The following is a 21,516-nucleotide window of genomic DNA, read 5'->3' on the forward strand; positions in this document are numbered from 1 at the left end:
GTTTTTTTTTCTGACAGCAACTCACACTGCAAATCTTCATGGGTATTTCTCCAAATCCAGAACTTGTATGTGCTCCCACTGAAAATGAACAAAAGCCCCTGATTAGTCTTGTCAACTGGCAACCAATTTGTTGCTAAATTCAGGCTAAATCAGTGTACTTTGTCTGCTTGGCTTACTGCTGTGAGTAATCTCATAAAGGATAGCTCCAGTGACTAGCTCCCAAGTTTTTGTTGTATGCTTGTTCAGGAGCTTTACTCTTTTTGCCCTCTTTCAATCAGTTTTCCTTCATTGTACAGTCTTAATTTTATTAACTTATAAAGTTAAGACACATACAAAGCCAAGAACGTCTTTTTCTTATGGCTCTAATGGCTAACAGAGTGCTATAACTGGACTCCATAAGCAGGTGTACTGTATAATGATGAGGGGGGGAAAGCATAGTAGTTTGGATAAAACAGATATTACTGATGAAATCAAAGCAATTGAATGAATACAAGATTCACAGTTCCGGCTTCTCTCTTAAAACAGACTAATGAACAGGGGAAAAACATTTGAACACTTAAATTTTCCTTCTCTTTGCAGTGAGAGATGACGAAGATTTCCTGAGTCTGAGTGAGCTCCCAGAAACCTTCCCTTCTGACCCACCGGAACCCTTACCTCACTTCCTGTTTGAACCTGAGGAAGGCTACATTGTCAAGAATAAGCCCGTCAATCTCTACTGCAAAGCAACGCCTGCCACACAGATTTACTTCAAGTGCAACAGCGAGTGGGTCCATCAGAAAGACCACACTGTGGAGGAAAGGGTTGACGAAAACTCAGGTAAGCAAAAGCTAGCACACACATCTAAATAGAGATTTACTTGGACTTTAGCAGAAAGTGGCTGTAAGGCAACTGTCAAACTTTTTGAGAGAGATTTTTTTGGATGAAAAAACAAAACCCAACTGTACTTTTACGTCGAAACAGCTGGAAAATAAATTGCTTTTTAAAAAACAAACAAACTAGAAAATAGCAAAAATGCTCAACATATTTAGACTTAACTCATTAAAATCTAAGAATTATGTATTGGTGGAGGAGCTTTCTGGTGTATGTGTACGATTTTGCAAAATCTGTTTCTAACTGGCTTGTAGTGACTAAGGTAGGCAAGGCATTATAGGTGTAGAATCTGTCCATCTTAGTCCTGTAACCACAACATAGACTTCATAGAATACATAGTTACAATTTTTCTGCCACTCTATTCATAGAAAAACTCATCTTCAATTAATTGTGATCTCTATGTTTTGTTTTGTTTTTTGTTTTTTTATTTAATTGTAAGTGTGTGAAAGTGTAGTTCATGATTATAGTTATAAACAGTATCCTTCAAAATATGGGGCAAATGACATGTCTTTTGATTCAGTGATTCAGTTTTGGGGGTCATGACTATCCTTATAATGACAGGTGACAAAAATGTAATGTATTTAAATTAATTCATTTACTGATACCAAAACAAAATAATAATAATTTTTAAACACTGTGAAAACAGAAAATGAGCTGTAAGCATGCAGCTTTGAACAAGAGGTGTATTTATCATTTACACATATATTTGACACAGATGTTACTTGCCATACATCATACAGAGGTTGTTTGTATTACATGTTATTTAAAATCAGACCATTAAAATGGGCTTTTAACATGCCTACACTGCATAGTCAATTAAGTCCCCCTTTCCCTTTTGATTTATCTGGGCATTTGTCAGTGTCTGGCCCTGTTGATATTTTGCTCTTTGTGATGTGTCCAAATTTTTTGTCTCACTGGTACACTGGAAGCTCACAGGTTAAATCCATTATTCAGATGTTTTATTTGTCCAGAAAGGTAGGTCACATGTCAGATGTGTGTACACAGCTGTCCCACTGCCAGTGCTGTACTGCGATGTTCAGAGGACAGTTTAATGGGATCCACAACGATGTACTGGATCGCAGCCAAAGTTCCACACTTGTCGCTTGACAGCACATGGTATTACTCTGCAGGCTAGGTAATGATGAATCATGCTGTTGCTTTGGCAGGAATACAAAGATATACACAACCTGGTTTCTTAGACTTAAGGTTGACGTGAGCTCAGCTTATGGGTTTCCACCTGCTTGATAATAAGCTTCGGTCCCCAGAGCAAGCAAAACTGAAACACATGCTTGGCTGGAAAAAACAATTGGGTCAACAACCAGCAGCATAAATCAGAATTGTTATTTTGGCTTATGCATATCTCTCTCTCCCCATATATATATATATATATATATATATTAGGGGTGCAACAATACACAAAATTCACGGTTCGGTTTGATACTTTGGTGTCACGGTTCGATATTTTTTCGATACAAACAAATGTTCATGTTTTTTTAATTTGTCATTTATTAAAATTATAAATATATATTTTAACTAAAAAGTACAGTTTTTAAATTTAATGTCGCTGAAACAACAAAGTAATAAAAAAATAAATCTATCTGATCAAGAAATCACTCATCTTTGGAAAAGAGAGTTTATTACAGAGAAATGTCTCTTTCCAAAATAAAAGCTATACTATACCCTTCTTCTGGGCTGTATTCTCAGCAGCATATTAAACATATCAGGTCCCCATAAGGCGAACAATGTGCTAACGGCTGTCTAAATGACTCGGGTAAAGTTTGTAGCATGCATGCTTGTTGCTTTTGTCTGCTTCCACTTGTCTTTGCACTAGGATGATGTCGGCATAAATGTGCAGTCATATTCGTTGTGTTCCCACTAGTGCTGTCAGCGTTAATCTGAAATGACGTTAACGCCACAACACGGCAAATCTCCGTTAACGAGCTACCGCGGATCGCCCCGTGCATGGGGCTAGACGGCCAACACGTTAACGAGCTAACTGCGCTAACGCACTATTTCCCACCAATGTAACTGAGCATTGCATGGCACATCCAACATACTGTTTTACTTTAGTCCATGACGTGCTTACCTTCAGGGTCATACGTCACATGAAAACCAAAATAATTCCAAACGCCAGATCTGAATGAGGGTGGGGGAGGTTCAATTTGCCATGTTGCAACGAGAGCTTAACTTCTGTCTCGCTAGCTTGCCCTGCGCTCAGTGGATCTGCGTTCGACTACTCCGCCTAAGCTGCACTGTCGAGCGCAGATCCACTGAGCGCTCCACACAGACAGCATCGTCAGAAGGAAAGTTGATAAAATAAATTAAAAATTTTGTATTGTTCGATACATATGCGTACCGAACCGAAAGCACTGTATCGAACGGTTCAATATCGATACGAGTATCGTTGCACCCCTAATAAATAAATATATTTTGTTGCAAAGAACATCCCGGAAGCAGAAAGTGTGCTGTATGTATACGTTCTTTCCTTTATGTTCTAGTTGGTGTCTGCTTCAGTTCTTAACCAAATCAGACACAGAAACAAAGGTTCGTATGCATATAGTGTTAAATACTATTTTCATAGAAGGTAAATTAAAATAGTAGTAATTTCTCTTCAACTATAGCATCATATCCCCATTGTGTTGCTTGTATTTGATTTCTTAAACATACTTTAAAAAAATGTTTTCCCTTTTCATCTGTCTTACTGCTTTCTAATATTTGAGTACTAACTTTTTTGCTGAGAGCACAAACACAAAACAAAACTGTTAATAAGATGGTAAGTTGGCGTGCTGTCATCAGTTTTGTTTATTCATGAGTTTATGCTCACAGTCTTGCCCTCAGATCTTCCATCTTTCTTTCCTCCTCTGTCTCTCAGTGCTCAGTACTCAATTCATGTGCAGCTGCTAGTCATTTATTAGTCTTCCATCAGCTGTTTGCTAGCTGCTGTGTTTTGAGTTATATGTTACTGAGAGGATTTTTCTGTTTAATTAATGAACCATGGCTTTAAACTGTCCTCTATTCTAGTAATTGACACTTAGTTATTAACATAATTTCGATCACCCAGTCTAAGATAACCCCCCCACATACATCAAGTTCTTTTTATTATGTTTCTACAGTAGATTTGTAATTGTGTATAAAGCTCATTTTATATATTAATATCAAATATCATATTTCCGAGTTCTACTGTCTGTCCTGTCTGTTGAAATTGTCCTCTCTTCCTCCCCTCACATCCAACCTGTCGACCAGATGGCCGCCCCTCCCTCAGCCTGTCTCTGTCAGAGGTTTCTTTCTGTTAAAAGCGAGTTTTTCCTTCCCACTGTCACCAAAGTGCTTGCTCATAGGTGTTCATGTGGTTGTTGGGGTTTTCTTTGTATTATTGTAGGGCCTTTACCTTACAATATCAAGTGCTTCGAGGAATCTGTTATTATGATTTGGTGTTATATAAATAGAAAAGAGTAATCCTCGGGTCTTGGTCAAACATGGATTAAGTTTTGGAAGTTTTGGATTTTGGAACTGCTCAAGATGTGTTTTAGTTTGCATAATTTGCTGCTCTAGGAAATGTCATCTCAAGCACACAATAATCAGTATACACATACAAAATATGGCAACTGAATAATTAAATAGAGCTGGTGATATCGAAGATTGCGTTAAGTCATTGTTGTTGTTGTTGTTGTTTGATAACAGCAATTTGATTACAATAATGGGCAATAATTTCTCTGCTCTAAATAAACAGATGAAAAGTGCAAACAACACAGTCGAAATGATGAGAGAATGCCTTTTTTGGTGTCAGACAAAGCTTTTAGTTCACTTTGAAAATATAGGCAATGAAATTAGAAAACTAATTACAAATGCTAGATATATGTATATATCTGTATAGATAGATACAGTATTATAGTACACAGTTTTAGTTAATCGCTTAGAAATCTATTGTAGGGTCTTTGAATTTACTGTGTGTGCACTGTTTATCTGTTTGTCTTTGGTAAAACCTATACTCTGTAAGCTGTTTACTTCTCTTTGTTTCCTGCTGTTTCAGCAGCACAGCTAGAAGCTTTGACCCCCATACTGCTTTTATTATCTGTTTTCTTTCTCCCTCTCTTCCCCACTGTCCCATCTCCTTACTTGCCGTTCTCCTTTCTTTTCTTTTCCTTTCTCTCTGCCTCATGCTGTTTTGTGCTCTACTCTAATTTCCACTGCCTGAAACTGGAGTGAGCAAAGTCAGATAAAAACCTGAGCTTGAGGAAACAGGGGAGAGAAGTAGGGGCTGAAGGAGAGATGTTGATGGAGGGTATCTTTAAGAGGACTGAAAAGGCCAACAGCTATCAGGGAGTCACACTGAGGAGAAAGACGATATGGATCCTGTTGTGCCTCCTGTCCACCTCTCTCTGCCTGTCTTCTCATATTTTAGCAGAAAATGTAAAGTCAGCTTAAGTGTTGAAACACAGAGAAATTTGATTCTGGGGATAGAATGAAATAGATAAACAAACACAGCAAATGTAAAACAACCAAAAGTTGTGTTAAAAAGCTCTGTGTGCCCTGTTTCATTTTACTGCTCGTATAAGTAGAGTAACAGAAATGCAGACATTAAGTGTGGAAAATCAGAGAAAAAACAAAACAAAATCGTAATCAGTGATGATTTACTGTCTTGAAAGATTAAATATTGAGGACTGAATAATGGAGCAATGTTGAATTTTTAAAAAAAGTATGTTTATTGCAATTTTTGTGATTACATAAAGCTCAGTAATAGAAATCAAGCTTTTTTTTATATAACAAAGTTTAAAAAGATAAGTAAAATATGAATGCATGCTTAGTGATGCACTGATTTTACAATGGACTGCCTGCTTCCACAGTGTCTTCTGTCAGTGCAGAAGCTACTGTCGCCAGCTCCCTTATTCACCAGGGGTTGCCACAGTGGGTAGCTTCACGTGTTTGACTTGGCAGAGTTTTGATGCTAGATGCCCTTCCTGATGCAACCCCCAAAGGGATTTGTGTGTCCTATAGAGACGCTGTCTGTTGCATGGGCTTGCATACATTTCCCAAGGTGAAATCTGTATATTTTTTAAATTTCAATAAAAAGTCCTTAGAAGGTGTTGTAAACTTTACTTTCTGGATAAGTTGCAATTATGCAGAAAATTATTTATTTATATATATATAAAGCTAGCTAACTTGATACTGTTGGGCTTTCAGTCAAAGCCGCACATAAAAGAAACAAAAAGTTACCCGTTATTGCGAAGGGCATTTCTCCAGTGTTTGCTTAAGCCATATGCGTACAACCACAGTATATCTCCATTAGCCTTGAAGTGTGCTAATGACATGTTGTGTACCAGGTTACTTACTTTGTCTCCATTAGCCAAAGTGTGAGTGGTTATTAGTCTGGTAGCAATGACCCGTGACTCCACATCTACACATGCACAAACACGCACACATACATTATTGGCACACAAAGTATTGGCTCTGGTGATTTGTGACCTCTTTCCCTCCATTGCTGCCATCTCACTTGTATTGATTTTTTTTCTCGTCTTTGTCTCTCCCTCTTTCTGTTTCTCCTAATGTTTCTCCTTTCCTCTGTCTTTTTTGCCCTCTTTCTGGCTTCACTCCCATTTTTCTCTGTGGCCATTTGTTTAGTTCTTTTTTTAAATGTTGCTACAATGTCTGCAAATGTACAATATCTCTCCTTCTTGAATACAGAAAAGGTACATACCTGTGTCTATCTGTGCGTCTGTCTGTCTGTCACAAGAGAGAGAGAAAATGTGTGATTGATAATGCTTATCTGAGTGTTTTTGGTATAGTTCCCTTTAGGTTTTCTTTTGGTTCATTGCCTCTGTGGAACTCTGGAACTGCTAAAGGACTCAAATGTGCACACTCAGCAACATTTACATGCAGACAAGCATGCACAGACACATACATTGTAATCAGTCACTATCACAGTGGAAACCTTTGAGCGAGTATACCCATGCACTTGCATGTATGCGTACATGCACGCGGTCTACACATTTTGAGTGTTCAGTTGGTTACAGACCGCTGATTCTGTTCTGTCAGTGTCCTCCATGATTTTTCCCTCCAAAGAACTCTGTCAGGCCTTGTTCTCTTCCTTTCTCACCATGCTTCACAGCCTGTTGTGATCTCACTTTAAATACCCCCTTTGGCTCTTCCGTCTTCATCTTTTAAACCCCCCCTTCATCGTAATGCTTATTTAAAAACGTAACATTTAACCTAGCCCTCAGCATTTAAACTGTGCAATTTTGGTTTTTAATGCATAAATAATAATGATCTAATACATTAAATTATTAGCATAATATATAATATGTGTTCTACATAAGGCATAATCTATTTTGCATGATGTCTTATGTAGAACAACCTTCTTGAAAAGAGCTAATTTGCGACAAATGCTGGCCACACAAACATTTATATCTGCTCAGTTTTTTTTATTTTTTATGATGATATCTAGTTAGAAGTTATTGTAATTCGAAATGAAAGTTGAACTAATGTCGGAGACATCAATCATAAAACTGGTATTTCAGCATTGTCGTTGGGACAACTTCCTGTGCGTTTCTTGGCTACTCTTTTGCTACAGATTTTGATTTGTCAGAGAATAACAATCACCATCTCCATATTAGGGATAATAATCATAACATCAATATAAGGAGGGACATTGCTGAAACTATTGGAATAGATCTGAGGAAATGTACAAAGAAGTGGAAACGGCAAGGTAAAAAAAGTCCTAGCGCTTTATTTATTTCTGCCATCTGTCACCACAAAAAAAACCGCCAGTATGTGACGACAAGGTATGATGTTGGTATACCCATTGAGTTTCATCCTAGGTGCTGCAAAGATTTACCACAGATGTCTAAATCAGGTTTGAGTAACCCCAACTGTGAGATGACACTAAAGATTTAGACTCAATCATGCAATGTTTGTTCTACCTAGGTTCTATTTGTACGCTATAATATGATAAATTATTCCATGTTCCTTAATCATCTGTAGATAAAATAGACTTTTAACCATAATTAGCTTTAGCATCAAATATTCTTCTTTCCAACATTGGTCAAACAGCAGGTTTTGAAAGTACAGACTATGGTTAGGCAGCAGCAAACATAAAGTGTTTTTGTTGAAGCTGCAATATCTCAGTCCCTTTGGGGAACTTTTGTTTCACTTGCCGCGGCTGCACAGTGTCGATCAGAGTGTTGGGTCACTTTCCTGACAACTCACCTTGATCTATGCGCACCACTCAGTGAGCTGCTCTCACAAAACGGGGCAAATATTTGCAAAATCAGGGACTCTGTCTGACTTCTTCAGATGTCTCTCTATGTGGAACTGATGAAATAATAATAATAGTGAGTGTTGACTTTTTCTGCAGCTTCCCCCCCCCCGGCTATCCCTAAAGAACCATCTGGTTGACCTGTCACTGATCACACCATAAACAATTTGAGTGCTTTGCCCCTTTTTCCACCATCTCTTTCATGTTGTATACCTTTTGACCTCAAAATACCCCGTCTTTGTTTTATGTTTGCCATCTTTATTCCAGATTTTTATATCCATCTAGACTTTTTTGAGCTTTTGTTCATTTAATCCTAATTGGTACTGTTTTCTTCTGCATTCGCTTTAGCTTCCTGTTGAAACACAGCGGGACACCGAGAGACACAGGTTAATGGAACAAAGTGAAACTGGATATAGGATATAGAAAGAAATGTGTTTAACAGGTATATACATTTTTGGCACATAAAAGACAAGTGAGGCAGTTTATTTCCAACGCAATATCAAAAACAGGTTTTAAAATTAACCATTTGTTTGATTGTATGGGTATTTTTACAATTTTAAAAACACAATTTCTAAAAACTTTAAGTGAAATTAATTGCCATAATGCCAAGAGCACAGCAATAATATTTTTGAGGACTACGTCAACATTTTACATTACCTCCATATATTGTTTGCATTTCATCTTACACATGGAGAAAGGTTTGAAGGGAGCTGAATTATAATACTCATGTATTATATTGGACCACTGCTGGCCATGAGTGCAGTAAAAGTGAGTTTACCCTCGTCTTAAATTTAGTAAAAGAAGCCAGAGGAGGTGGTTCATCAGCCCTTTTACTTATTGTGGTTTTAGCCATTGCTGTTATTTTATTATGATTAGGGCTGTGGTATATTTTATTGGGTGTAACAGTGACCACATGCAGCCATCAAGTGTGTGTGTGCGTGCGTGCGTGCGTGCGTGTGTGTGTGTGTGTGTGCACATGTGTGCAGTAGTGATTATGAAGCTGACCTTTGTATGCTGGTAGTACATTTATCATAGGAATACTGCAGACTTTAATATTGGGCTGACTAGCTGGAAAAAGAACAGAGCACAATGTGTTCCTATGGATCTGAAATCATCTAAATCCTACTGCAAGGGCAAGCAAAACATATTGCGAGATGACATGGCAAACATTCCCCTGGCCAAACTTTAAAAACAAGTGTGGGTGTTGTGATTATACATTTTTCAAATAACAGTAAAATCAGCCAGTTTTATGTTTCCGTTGTACTATGTAAACATTTATTTATTTATTGTTTTAGTTCTATAATAAGCAGTGTTGGGAAGGTTACTTTTAAAATGTATTCCATTACAGAATACAGAATACATGCCCCAAAATGTATTCTGTAACATATTCCGTTACGTTACTCAATGACAGTAACGTATTCTGAATACTTTGGATTACTTAATATATTATCGTGCTTTTTACAACAACGTGAATGTACTATTGCTGTGTGATTTATTACTATTACTGAAGGTCCGCGACTCCGAACTGTAGTAAAGGGACCTCTGACTAATACGGCGGGGTCCCTGTCGGCTCGTAGCCGAAAAATAGCTTTACTTTGTTGTGTGGGTCAACTTTTCTTGCGAGAGACAGAGAGAGGCGTTGAAAGGCTGCTCCAACGGAACTTATTGTTTTCGGAGGAAAACACGAACACGGTGTACAGTCGAGTCCTAATAGCTTACTTACAACTGGGCTCGTCAGGCTCTCTTCTTGGCTGAAGTGGTTATTATTATATTTACATGCTTCCAGCTCCCGTTTTTGCTCGATGACAACTCGTACCTTTCCACTCCCCTTTTTCTCCCTCCTCGCGCTCACAGACCCATAACGTGTATGGCAGTCCATTCTCCCTGCAACACGGACTACACTGCCCATGATGCTACATTCTTTAGAGCTATGCTTGTAGCATTCTGCCTGTTAGCTTAGCACAACAACAACAACAACGAAAAGGCGCTCTCTCACCCAGGAAACACACAGTCCCAGAGAGAGAGAGAGAGCGTCGCCCTGTAACCATGGCAACCGTAACGCTGCCGCCTGGAACAACAGAACGTAGCTGTCAAACAAAACCCAAACAGTCCTGACCCGCGACAATATGAAACAGGAAAGTACCGCATGTGTAATCCATTTATTTCAACAAAGTAACTGTATTCTGAATACCACCTGTTTAAGCGGTAACTGTAACGGAATACAGTTACTCATATTTTGTATTTTAAATACGTAACGGCGGTACATGTATTCCGTTACTCCCCAACACTGTGTATAAGATAAGGTAACCTTTATTAGGCCCACACGTGGGAAATTTGTTTTGTTACAGCAGAAAGTGGACAGTGAGGTTACAGCAATTACAAATTAGTTACAAAGTTACACAGATTAAGAAAAAAACACTGGAATAGGATAAGAGAATAAGAATGAGATACTGTACACAATAGAATACAGTTAAATAAAATATTATGTACAACAGAATAAAATACAATGCTGTCAGAAAAAAAGAATTGCACTCAGTGTTATTGAACAGAAAAAGAGAATGAGGATATTGGTCATAAATGTGGCACTATGACACAAAGTTAAAGCAAGAGGGTTCTCGGTTTGAATCCACCAGCTAGCTGGTACCTTTCTCTTCAGTTTCCATACTCAATGGCAGGGGTGTCCAAGTCCAGGCCTCAAGGGCTGGTGTCCTGCAGGTTTTAGATCACTATTTCATTCCCAGGCCTCTGGAGAACTTCAAGACAAGTTGAGGAGGTAATTTAGCCATTTAAATAAGCTGGGTTGGATCAAGGACACATCTAAAACCTGCAGGACACCAGCCCTTGACGCCTGTAGTTGCTCTATGGGTTCTCTGGCCTTTTCCCAGTTCAGTGATAATTACGTTAGATTAACTGGTGGTTCTCAATTGGCTTTAGGTGTAAATGAATGATTGTCTGTCCCTCTGTGTTAGCCCTGCAACAAACTGGTGACCTGTCCAGGCTTTGGCCCGTCTCTCATCTAATGACAGCTGGGGTATAGATGGATATTCATTTTACACTTTTAGCAGTGGATTTCTACAGATCACAAGCTTAAGGAAAAGCCCAATCATAGAGACAAAACGAAGAGTTATGACCTCGGTGATGATGAGTGTGTTATGCTGTTTTCCAGATCTTCTTTATTATGGACTTTTTTGAGGTGGGCGGGGGTATGAGTTTTTTGCGAAACTAATACATACAATATGTCTAAGCTGGACTTTAAGCATTACATCCTAAGTGCAGCAAGCAGAGATGAAATTATTTGCATGTGTCATGTCTCCATTAAGAAAAAAGAAGTTCTGGAGTGACAAAACACATTCATGCAGTATTGTACTTCCATTCCCCGGGTGACAAGTAAACTTAGTTATATGAATCGACGCTATACGACTAACAGAAATATTTTGGGGTTTGTGCAGTTTTGTGATTGATAGAAATGTTTGTGACAGTATCCACTTGTCTTGATGCTTTTCTTCCATTTTTCATCTACTTCTTTCCCTTCACCTCCCTCAGCTGACAGCAGTGGTTTTGTTGATGTGATGTTCTGTCATGCTACAGAGACCCAGAATCCCATGCTTGTCTCCTCATAACAGATTGATGTGAATTCTTTGAGCACAGTATTGAAACAAAGTAAGGCGCTGAGTGATCTGGGACTTTTTAAGCCTCAGGTAGTTCCGTCAGATTTTGCCCAGCAACTCTTGCTTTGTGAGTTTTGCATTGTCAAACACTGGAAACAACCAGGGCTGTCTCAACAGCACAACTCTGGACCTAGTGACGTCTGTCTTTATCTTATATATCCATGTGATGTACTATAAACCTTGAAAATCCGTTTTCATGCAGAATGTCACCGGTAAAAACTTGTGAACAGCTGCATAATCGTCATGTCAAAAACATTGCATACTTAGGCCACAGCTGTTCTTCCTGCATAGCCTAAAGCCATTATTTAAGAGATACATTCATTCAAATCAATAACTTCTGTTTTCGGCTTTGAAACCATAATTTTCTAATATATTTCAATCAGAGGGTTGATGTTTGAAATGTGTAAAACCATAGATTGTTGATAAAATTTGCATCTAGGACTCATAACTTTGAGCAAATGTATTACATATCCAAACTGACAGAATGAGCAAACATCCCTCCGGGGCTAGAGGTAGATACCGAGGTGGTAGATGGGTTCAAACATCAGGCAGATGAACTGAATATTTTGCAGCTTAATATACAACAAAATCAAACCAGAAATGTTTGGTAGAAGGCACGAGGAATATAATGCAGTGCAACTTGAGTTGTCTGTCTGAACTAGCCTGCAGGCTTTGTTTTATTTAGATAGATTTCATGTGATTTCTTTGCATGACTTTCAGAGCAAACCCTATCTCACGAAAGTCAGATTATTGATTTTGAAAGTGAGAATTAGTTAGCATTAGCACGATGAAGACTTCATCTCTTCAGTTTTGACCTTTAGTCTTTACTACATTAACAAGGATTAAGTGCAGTGGCGGTCCTAACCTGTTTGGCGCCCTGGGCGCCCAACTCCCAGCAAATGGGCGATAGAAAACCGATCGGTGCCTATGCCATTCCCAATATGCGCTGGCATGATGTCGGGGCAGCAGGAGTACAAGCATTTTTTTTTTTTTTTTTTTTTGGCCGATGCCCGTGATGCCGCCCCGGGCAACCGCCCGTGTCGCCCGTATCAGAAACCGCTACTGATTAAGTGGTGTATTTTCTTCAACATATTTTCATAGGAACAGCCATGTTTTTAATCTACTGTGAAGTTCTTAGCCCTTCACAGCGTGGTTTTTCACTGTATATGACCTGTTCCTAGTTTGTTTTGCTTTTTTGTCTGTTTTCTTTGTTGTTTCCTACCTTGTAAAACACATTGTTATCCTTCACTGCTGATCCCTGCCTCTTATCTAGCAGTTTAGGTGTTCTAGTAACTTTGCACTGAACCATAATTAACTGAAGTTTATAACTGAGAGTTCTGCACTTATGCTTCAGAGTATAGAGATGGTTAATTAGCTAGCCACTGCACAACCATTTAAAAATTTAATAATACATCTCTGGAAACTTTAAAATTCTTTTTTTCTGTTGGGTTGCTTTTTTATTAGCTGCAAGCTACAAGTTCAAAAAACTTTGAGGTTTAAAACCTTCAGCCTTCTGCTTGGAGAAAATATCTTATTATCCAGTGTTAGTCAGCTGCAGCTTCTCAGTCAGAATATCTGAGGTGCGCCAGCGTCCCACACGCTTTAGTTTTATTCTCCAAGCAGTAAAGGCAGGAGAGAGACCAATATTTGTAGTTTACAGAAACAGTTGTGAGTGTGCTCTCTTTTTTTTTCTTCTTTCGTGCTGCCACCCCCCCCCCCCCCCCCCCCCCCCTTCCGCCAGTTTGCCATTACCTTATTTTATGGTGGAAAGTGCACATTTAATTCTGAGTGTTAAATTTTTCCCTGTTTTGTTTTACAAATTCTTAGCGTTCCTGCACACGTGTCTCAGTGTATCCCAGTGCAGCCACTGGCTTTGCTTGAAACGCTCCACTAATTGAATAATATTTAGCTTCTAATGATTTTTGATATTCAACCTAATAAGTCATGTACACAGTGTTGCAAAAGCTTTAAATATGTATATGTTTCCCATTTATTTGTCTTCATCAGAAGCCTGCTTCCACCCTCTCATTGAGTCACCAAAGCCCGTGGTGTCTTTCATGTACCATCCCATATGCTTCTTTGCATATGCTGAGTCCCTTTTTCACATCTAGCTGTCTGACTCTTTTGAACAATTCCCTTTAATTGCTCATTACTTTGGCAGTAGCATTCTCACTGGTCTCCACCTTCTTCCTATCGTTCTTGCCCTTCTTGTGCTCACACTTTTGTCTTTTTTTTTGTCTCATTGCTATTGCTTGCCCACTCGTTGTCTCAGCTTTAGTCCTGGTTTCCTTGCCTGTTATAATTGTCTCTTTAGCTGCCGTTTTTTTTGCCTCTGTTGCTGTGCTCCTTTGCTCTCTCATTTCATGCTGTGAAGCCATATCAATCTCCTTTGTTTGCATGTTTTCTCAAACATCAGTATGCACAACAGTTTTACAAGCTTTGCTCTTTACAGTGCTCTTCCCATCAATGGCTTTTAGCCCCTTTTTTGCCTCCTACTAGATTTTTATTTTTGGACTTACTCTACACTTTTCTCCCTGTGCCATCAGTCAATTTGAATTTCTGTATTATCTAAGGTCCCTGTTTACTTTCCACACACTCCATCTTATTGAGGTTTATTTATTTATTTCTTACTGAAAAGCCATACCGATCTTCCAGCTATCTTACTTGAAAGCTTATGTTGCCTTTCTTACACTTTGCCCTTATGGGTTACTTATTAATTCTCCCACCAGCCATTAATGGCCTTAAGTTTGCCTCAGTCTTGTTCACTGTATTTCACTTTGTTTCCTCTTAGTCCCCTTTGCCTCAGTCCTGGCTTTGCTGCTATAACTGTCTCTCTTGTGGCAAGAACTTGCCGAGAGTCTTCATAAGTAATAGGCCCAAGTCAGATTTGTGGAGCCCCGTAGAGACGGTTTCTGGGGTCTCTGTAACTCAACTGAACCTGAAATAAACTGCCAAGATCTCTTCTCATGGCATTTTGCCCATCTACTCCCCAATCCCCACGTACTCCTACTTGAATACATTTTTATCTCTGTTCCCTCCCTCTTTCCTTTTCACATTTTATCGACCTCTTCCACCTCTTAACCTGTCATCCTCCTCTCCCTGCAACTCTGTCATGTTGCTCTTCATTACATCTACCTGTCTACCATTTCTCTCATTGCCCTCTCCCCTTCCTTTCCAGTCTGTAACCTAAAGTTTTTACTTTAATTAATCGCTTCTTGATAGTTCTGTTTATTTTCTCTCGAATATTACTTTCCTTGGTCACAGAGTTTCTCAATTTTCTGTATCCTGTATGTAGATTTTTTTTAAATGTAGATTTTCTGCGTCTCATCGTGAGTTTTTCCCTTAGACTTCATTTCCTTTTTTCTCTTTCAGTACCCCTCTATCTGTGCTCCCTTGTAGTGCTATCAGTAGGGTGCAGCTACTCAAATCTTACACTTATTCTTTACATAGGAGCTGCTTTCAAAACTCCAGAGAAAAGAGGGAATTGGGGGTGGACTGAGATAAAGAGTAAAAGCGCAAAGGAACAATCTCACAAATGTGATATTAAATCCAGAGTGGATCTACTCTGTAAAGTGACCTGGCTTTGTAAACACCAGCAGCTACTGAATGATTATCCTCAACTTTAATTTACTAGCTGAGATATTTATTATGGATTGCTCTTACTTTTTCTTTTTAAGCTAACATGTAAGCCATATCAGGCAAATAGAAGCTTATTTAAGTTTCACATTTTCTGGAGAATCAGCACGTGAGTAAGACAAGTAAATAAAAAAAAATAACTTATTTATGACTTACCATTTGTTAGCGCTTGCATTTTTGCTCGATTCTTATTCCCAGTTGAAATTGTAAACAATACAATGGTGTTTTTCCCTTTTGCTGCAGGTCTGGTGGTGAGAGAAGCCAGCATAGAAATAACACGGCAGCAAGTGGAGGAGCTGTTTGGCCCTGAAGATTACTGGTGTCAGTGCGTGGCCTGGAGCTCTGCTGGAACCACCAAAAGCCGCAAGGCACATGTCCGGATTGCATGTGAGTTAGCTACTCTAAGCATCCATACAAGATATAAAAGTTGGAAAATACTGCTTATGGGAGTGGATTGTCCACATTTAATATTTAAAGTTTTCTATCTGATAAACAAAACAAAACATTTTCTCTTATCTCAGTAAAAATGTGTATGTTTGCAATCTTGTGCACACAGATACACTAAACAGTTATCATGGGTTGATTCAGTCTCATGAAAGCCTTTTGTAAAACACAGTAGTCTAAAACTGAAAGCAAACAGGGAAAACTGATTACCTTATTCAATGCAAATAGAGGCATCACAACTGACTTAACCCCCTGGTGTGTGTAGTTTATTATTACTCTGTAGTAATATGAACACAAGTGCAGGGATGTTATACCGCCTATTTTTCTTTTACAAATAAAAACGCAAAAAAAAAACATCCAAGTAGTCTAGATTTTTTCTTTATCATCTCATCACTTGCACCAGTGATTTTATGCTGCACATACCTGCTGTGGATTTCCACAGAACAGCAGGACACGATAAAGTGAGTTTGTTACCTTGCTTTGAAGTTTAGGTGTGCAGTCGGCTGTATTACTTTATGCAATATTTGTAACGGATGAAAAGAATCGTCTTGTTTCATGCATGTGATTTTACTAAAAGCACATTACAGTTGGTTACATTTTAAGCAGGAAAAACTGGAGAGTCAGATTTTTTTTTTTAAACCGAATTAACTAAAAAAAAAACCTTTGAAGAAAATGTACCCACCGTATATAATGCAGTGTAACTTTTCTAAGCAGAGAGTTAGCTCTATAACTTTGGTCGACCATCAGTAGCTTCCTGTTATGGTCTGGTGAAGAATTTAATAAGACAACTGGGAGTCTGACTATAAGGTCACCAAAAGAACACAGCACAGATTAGACCCGGCCAGACTTCATATCATTCTAACAGACAGTACTACTATGTAATACTGCATACACAGTTAACACATGGGGAAATCATTTCAGGAGTCCCCCAGCAACAGCTCAGGGAAAGGAAAAAAGCTAAATCCTGTCACGAGTGATGGTCATTTGACAGCTGTACAACATCTGAGGAGCAAGGGAATTGAGATGTTTGATAAAAAAAAAATAATCTAAAACAGTGGTTCTTAACCTTGTTGGAGGTACCGAACCCCACCAGTTTCATATGCGCATTCACCGAACCCCTCTTTAGTGAAATTTTTTTTTTTTTTTTCAAATTCAAGACATAGATATGTTTTTTTACTGGTGCACAAAATGAGCCGTACATGAACATCACCTTGTTCAAAGAACAAAACCAACACAATGCATGAACTTACAACAAATTACATACCTGCAAATCAGTGTGACTTCTGCTGTTGCCTTTGAGAGACCAGTTCAGATATGCGTGGCTTCACCTTGGCAAGTGCCAGTCTCATGTCATTTTCACAGAAAAGTCTGTTCCTTTCTTCGTTTTTATGTCCAGCATCGTCGAAAAGGATTGCTCGCAAAGATATGTTGTAACAAATGGTATAAAAAAATCCAGGGCTTTCTTAGCAATAATTGGATACTTGTCCATTTGTCGACACCAAAACGTTGAGAGTGTTGTTGTTCTGAAGAGTTGCTGTTGAACCTGGCTCTGCTGAATTTCAATGATTTCGTCAAGGTATTCATCATTGACATCTGCTGTCTCAACAGCAAACGTGAACGGCTGTCTCACCCATGCTGGATATGACTCTCTTGTAGGGAAATATCTGTCGAGAGACTTTGCAAGCTCATCTAAGTGCGTTGCAATTGTTTGCTTCAGTTCCGTGGATACAGAAACATCTCCGATTCCAGACACATCTTCGACCTTACTTACACAGTTGTCCAGAAGGGGGAAGTTTGCAAAGTTGTTGTTCTCTGTTCGTCGTTTCCATAACGTTAGCTTTTTTTGAAAAGCCTTCAGGTGTTCTTCCGCTTCTATGATATTGACTCCACCACCGTGCATCTGCTGATTGAGATGATTGAGAGCTGCGAATATATCAGCCATGTACGCTAAAATGAGAATGAACTCAGGATTTTTGAAGCAATCTGCATGACAGTGTTGGTGCTCTTGCAAAAACAGGGCTAATTCCACACGCATGGCAAAAACACGATTCAGCACCTGTCCCCGGGATAACCACCGAACATTAGAATGGTACAGAAGTACCTCGAATTCAGAGCCCATTTCTTTACACAGCTCACTGAAGATGCGGTGCCTCAGAGCACTATTTCGCACATAGTTCACACATTCCACCACGGTTTTTAATACTTCTGCCATTTTTGGAGGCAAGGTTTTTGTTGCCAATGCATGCCTGTGCAAAATACAATGAGTCACAATGATGTGTGGTGCATCGGCTTTTACTAGCGCACCAAAACCAGAGTTTCTTCCCAGCATGACGGGAGCTCCGTCTGTACAAACTGCAGAAACCATGTCCCATGAAAGATTGTTGTCTCCGAAGAAGTCATCCACAAGCTTCTTCACATCGGCTGCCTTAGTTGTTGTTGTAAGAGGCTTACAAAATAAAAAATCTTCTTTTATCATGTCATCTTTCACATAGCGCACAAAAACAGTAAGCTGGCTTAGATTAGCAACGTCTGTGCTCTCATCGAGCTGAAGGCTGAATTTTGCCGGGCTTGAAATCAGATCGGCGACTACTTGAGCCAAGATGTCTTTACTCATGTCTTCTATTCTGTCGCTGACGGTGTCATTTGAAAGAGGAATTTGTGATAATTTACCTTCGGCCGCTGTTCCGAGTATCAGATTTGCCATCTTTAACGCGGCTGGTTTCACGAGTGTTTCACCAATGGTGTGTGGCTTGCCCTGCTTTGCGATCAGGTAAGCAACTTCGTACGATGCTGTGAGGATCGGTTTGTTAACGGGTACAAATCCAAGAGCAGGCAGAGTGGGCCTTTCATCGAATCTGGCTCTCTTCACCTTGAATTCAGCAAGTGTTGTGTTCTTGTATTCCCCGTCTCCATGCAGCTTCAAGAAGTGTTCCTTTAGTTTTGCCGGTGCGAGACTAGAGTTGCTCAACTTGGCGTTGCAAATCATGCAGATAGGACGCTCACTCCCATCACGTTCCGTGATACATGTAAATCCATATTGTACATATTCGTCCAACCACTTTCTTTTTTTGCCCGACATAGTTAGTATGGATTAAAATGTTAAAAAAAAAATCACGCGAAGTACTACCACGACATTCACATGTTGACTACTGCGCGCGCTACATTCCCCGCAGCCCTGATTGGCCAAGCAGTGTAGCATGATCGTCTGCAGCCAGTGATGGCCAGAAGGGGGCGTGTCATCACAAATTTACACGATAATTCGGGTGTGGCTGGACCTCTGCGACCTCCGCAGTGGAGGCTCTGCCGAACCCCTGAGACCGACTCACCGAACCCCTAGGGTTCGATCGAACCCAGGTTAAGAACCACTGATCTAAAAGAAGTCGTTTGGTCTTTCAACATAATCCTCATATAAAACAATGGATTGTTCCTTGAGAGCTTCTTTCACTGAGATTTGAAGCCACAACAGTAGTTTTCCAAGCGTCATTGCTCTGGTCAATTCAGCCATATAAGACAACTGGGACTTGTCTGAGTGCTCAGGTTATAGAAAGGTCAAGCAGAAAAGAAATACCAATAACAAAATCGACCCCACCTCTCCAGTTTACCAGGCTTATACTGACAGTTATGCTCTGCTTCAGTGCTCTCTCAAAAGGACAACTGGGGAATTTGACAGAGTCCATTCAGCATGCACACTGGATAAACTGCACACATCCCCATATGTAGGACTTTAACAGACAGTATCACTCTAGCAGACATGCACCCTGAAAGTCTTATTCTCCCAGGTTGGTCTTATTCTTTCTGCAGAAGGAAATCCATCATGCAGACCCTTGTGTTTTATTGCCACTTTTATTTGGCCTTAACTATGTATCACATTTTCACTTTTGCAGAACTTGATACCTGTGTTTATGTATTCACTCTCCAGTTATCTTGGAAGTATTCAGTATATTAATTTGGCAACAAAGGTCCATGAGTTTTTTTCACAGTGAACTTTAATTTGTATTTTTGCCTCTACACCACCTCTAATCAAATAAAATAAAAAACATATCATAGCATTAACTTTTAACTTAATAACGGCCGTTATTATGCTGTGTTACCAATTTTTAGAAGCTCAAAAGTAATGTTAGGCCTGTTCTCTCATTTTCTGTGACACAGATAAAAGATCTCGAGTTAAATCTAAGTGTGGAATTTGAATTTGGTAGCTGTTTACTGGAACTGTCAATGTGAGGTCCAGTGAGATGTTGATGCAAAAGAAAGAAGGAATGTACTGGCCGGCTCAGCAACAGCCGAAATCTGGAAAACCAAGGAACGCAGCTACATCTGATGATCATAGGAATTATTAACCAGATTATTTGGACAGATGAAACCAAAATTAACTTGTACCAGAATGATGGGATGAGAAAAGTATGGAAAAGGAAAGAAACGGCTCATGGTCTGTTGCATACCACATCATCTGTCAAACATAGAAGAGGCAAGGCTATGGCATGGGCATGTATGGCTGCCAACGGAACTGGGTCACACGTGTTTATTGATGATGTGACTGCTGATAGAAGCAGCAGGATGAATTCTGGAGGGTACACAGCTATACTCTCAGCTCAGATTCAGCCAAATGCTGCAGAACTGATCAGACAGCGCTTCAACTGTGCAAATGGATAATGACCCAAAATCAAACTGCAAAAGCAACCCAAGAGTTTCTCAAGGGGAGAAAAATGGAATACGCTCTTCAATGACCAAGTCAGTCACTTGATCTCAACCCAGAAGAGAATTGCTTTTCAGTTACTGAAGATGGAAGTGAAGACTGAGAGATCCACACCACAGGTGGAGCTACAGCTGAAGGTGGCTGCAGTAAAGGCCTGGCAGAGAAAGCACAGTGTTTGATGTCCATGTGTTCTAGACTTCAGGCACTCATTGACTGCAAACCATTCGAGTCCCAGTATTGAAAACTGTCCTTATATTTAAAATTATTACTTTGCCCAAATAGGTTTGAGCTTCTAAAAAGCTGAAAGTCTGCACTTCAGTCACATCTTGATTGTTTGATTTGAAATCCAGTTCAGTGGTGTACAGAGACCAAAGTATAAATCCTGTAATTTTCTGAAAACCTATGGACCTAATTCTATTAATAACCGAATAATACATCGACATAAATCCATTTTGTTGTGTAGATCACATTTAAATCCAACCTTACATTCAATTATTCAATATGGTAAACAGAATTTGAAGAACTATTTTCTGTACTGAAACTCTGACCAGTATACTGTATGAATGGAGTGAGTACAAACATCTGCAGCATCATTTAAATGTCAAACCATTTAAAATTCTATCACCTTTCAAAAATTTTCTTTGATGAGCCATGCAAAATAAATGACTGAAAAATATATTTCAAAGTAAACTAATTGACCCAAACCTGAAACTCTCTTTAGCAGAGGTAGATACACCTGTGATTACTGACACTCAAGTTTCAATCGGGTGATCATTTGAATAAAATCGAGTACACCTGTGATTTACAATTAGCTTAATTGCATTAAAAATTACTTTCAGAAACCGTGCTTCAACAGCGTAGCAGTGAAAACCAGCCAGGTGAGTGCTTCAGACTTGGCACAGTAGATTATCAGTGGAAATGAGAATTTCTGTAAGAGCTCAAAGAGAATGAAG

At 39.2% G+C, this 21,516-nt stretch overlaps 1 protein-coding gene across 2 annotated transcripts in view; it reads left to right on the top strand.

Annotated features, from left to right (window-relative positions):
• unc5ca (unc-5 netrin receptor Ca) overlaps window positions 1-21,516 on the top strand; it is a 188,866-nt gene that overhangs the window by 90,501 nt on the left and 76,849 nt on the right. For both annotated transcript variants that reach the window (XM_086314507.1, XM_086314509.1), the window contains exons 2-3: window positions 580-816; window positions 15,670-15,813. In XM_086314507.1, the coding sequence (XP_086170633.1) occupies window positions 580-816; window positions 15,670-15,813 (381 nt within the window). The remainder of the gene's footprint in view (window positions 1-579; window positions 817-15,669; window positions 15,814-21,516) is intronic.

Source organism: Aulonocara sp. 'chitande type north' Nkhata Bay, linkage group LG12 (assembly GCF_057382095.1).
Source record: "Aulonocara sp. 'chitande type north' Nkhata Bay isolate Kocher_YH1m ecotype deep benthic linkage group LG12, A_spYH_male_GT1.1, whole genome shotgun sequence".
NCBI lineage: Eukaryota > Metazoa > Chordata > Actinopteri > Cichliformes > Cichlidae > Aulonocara > Aulonocara sp. 'chitande type north' Nkhata Bay.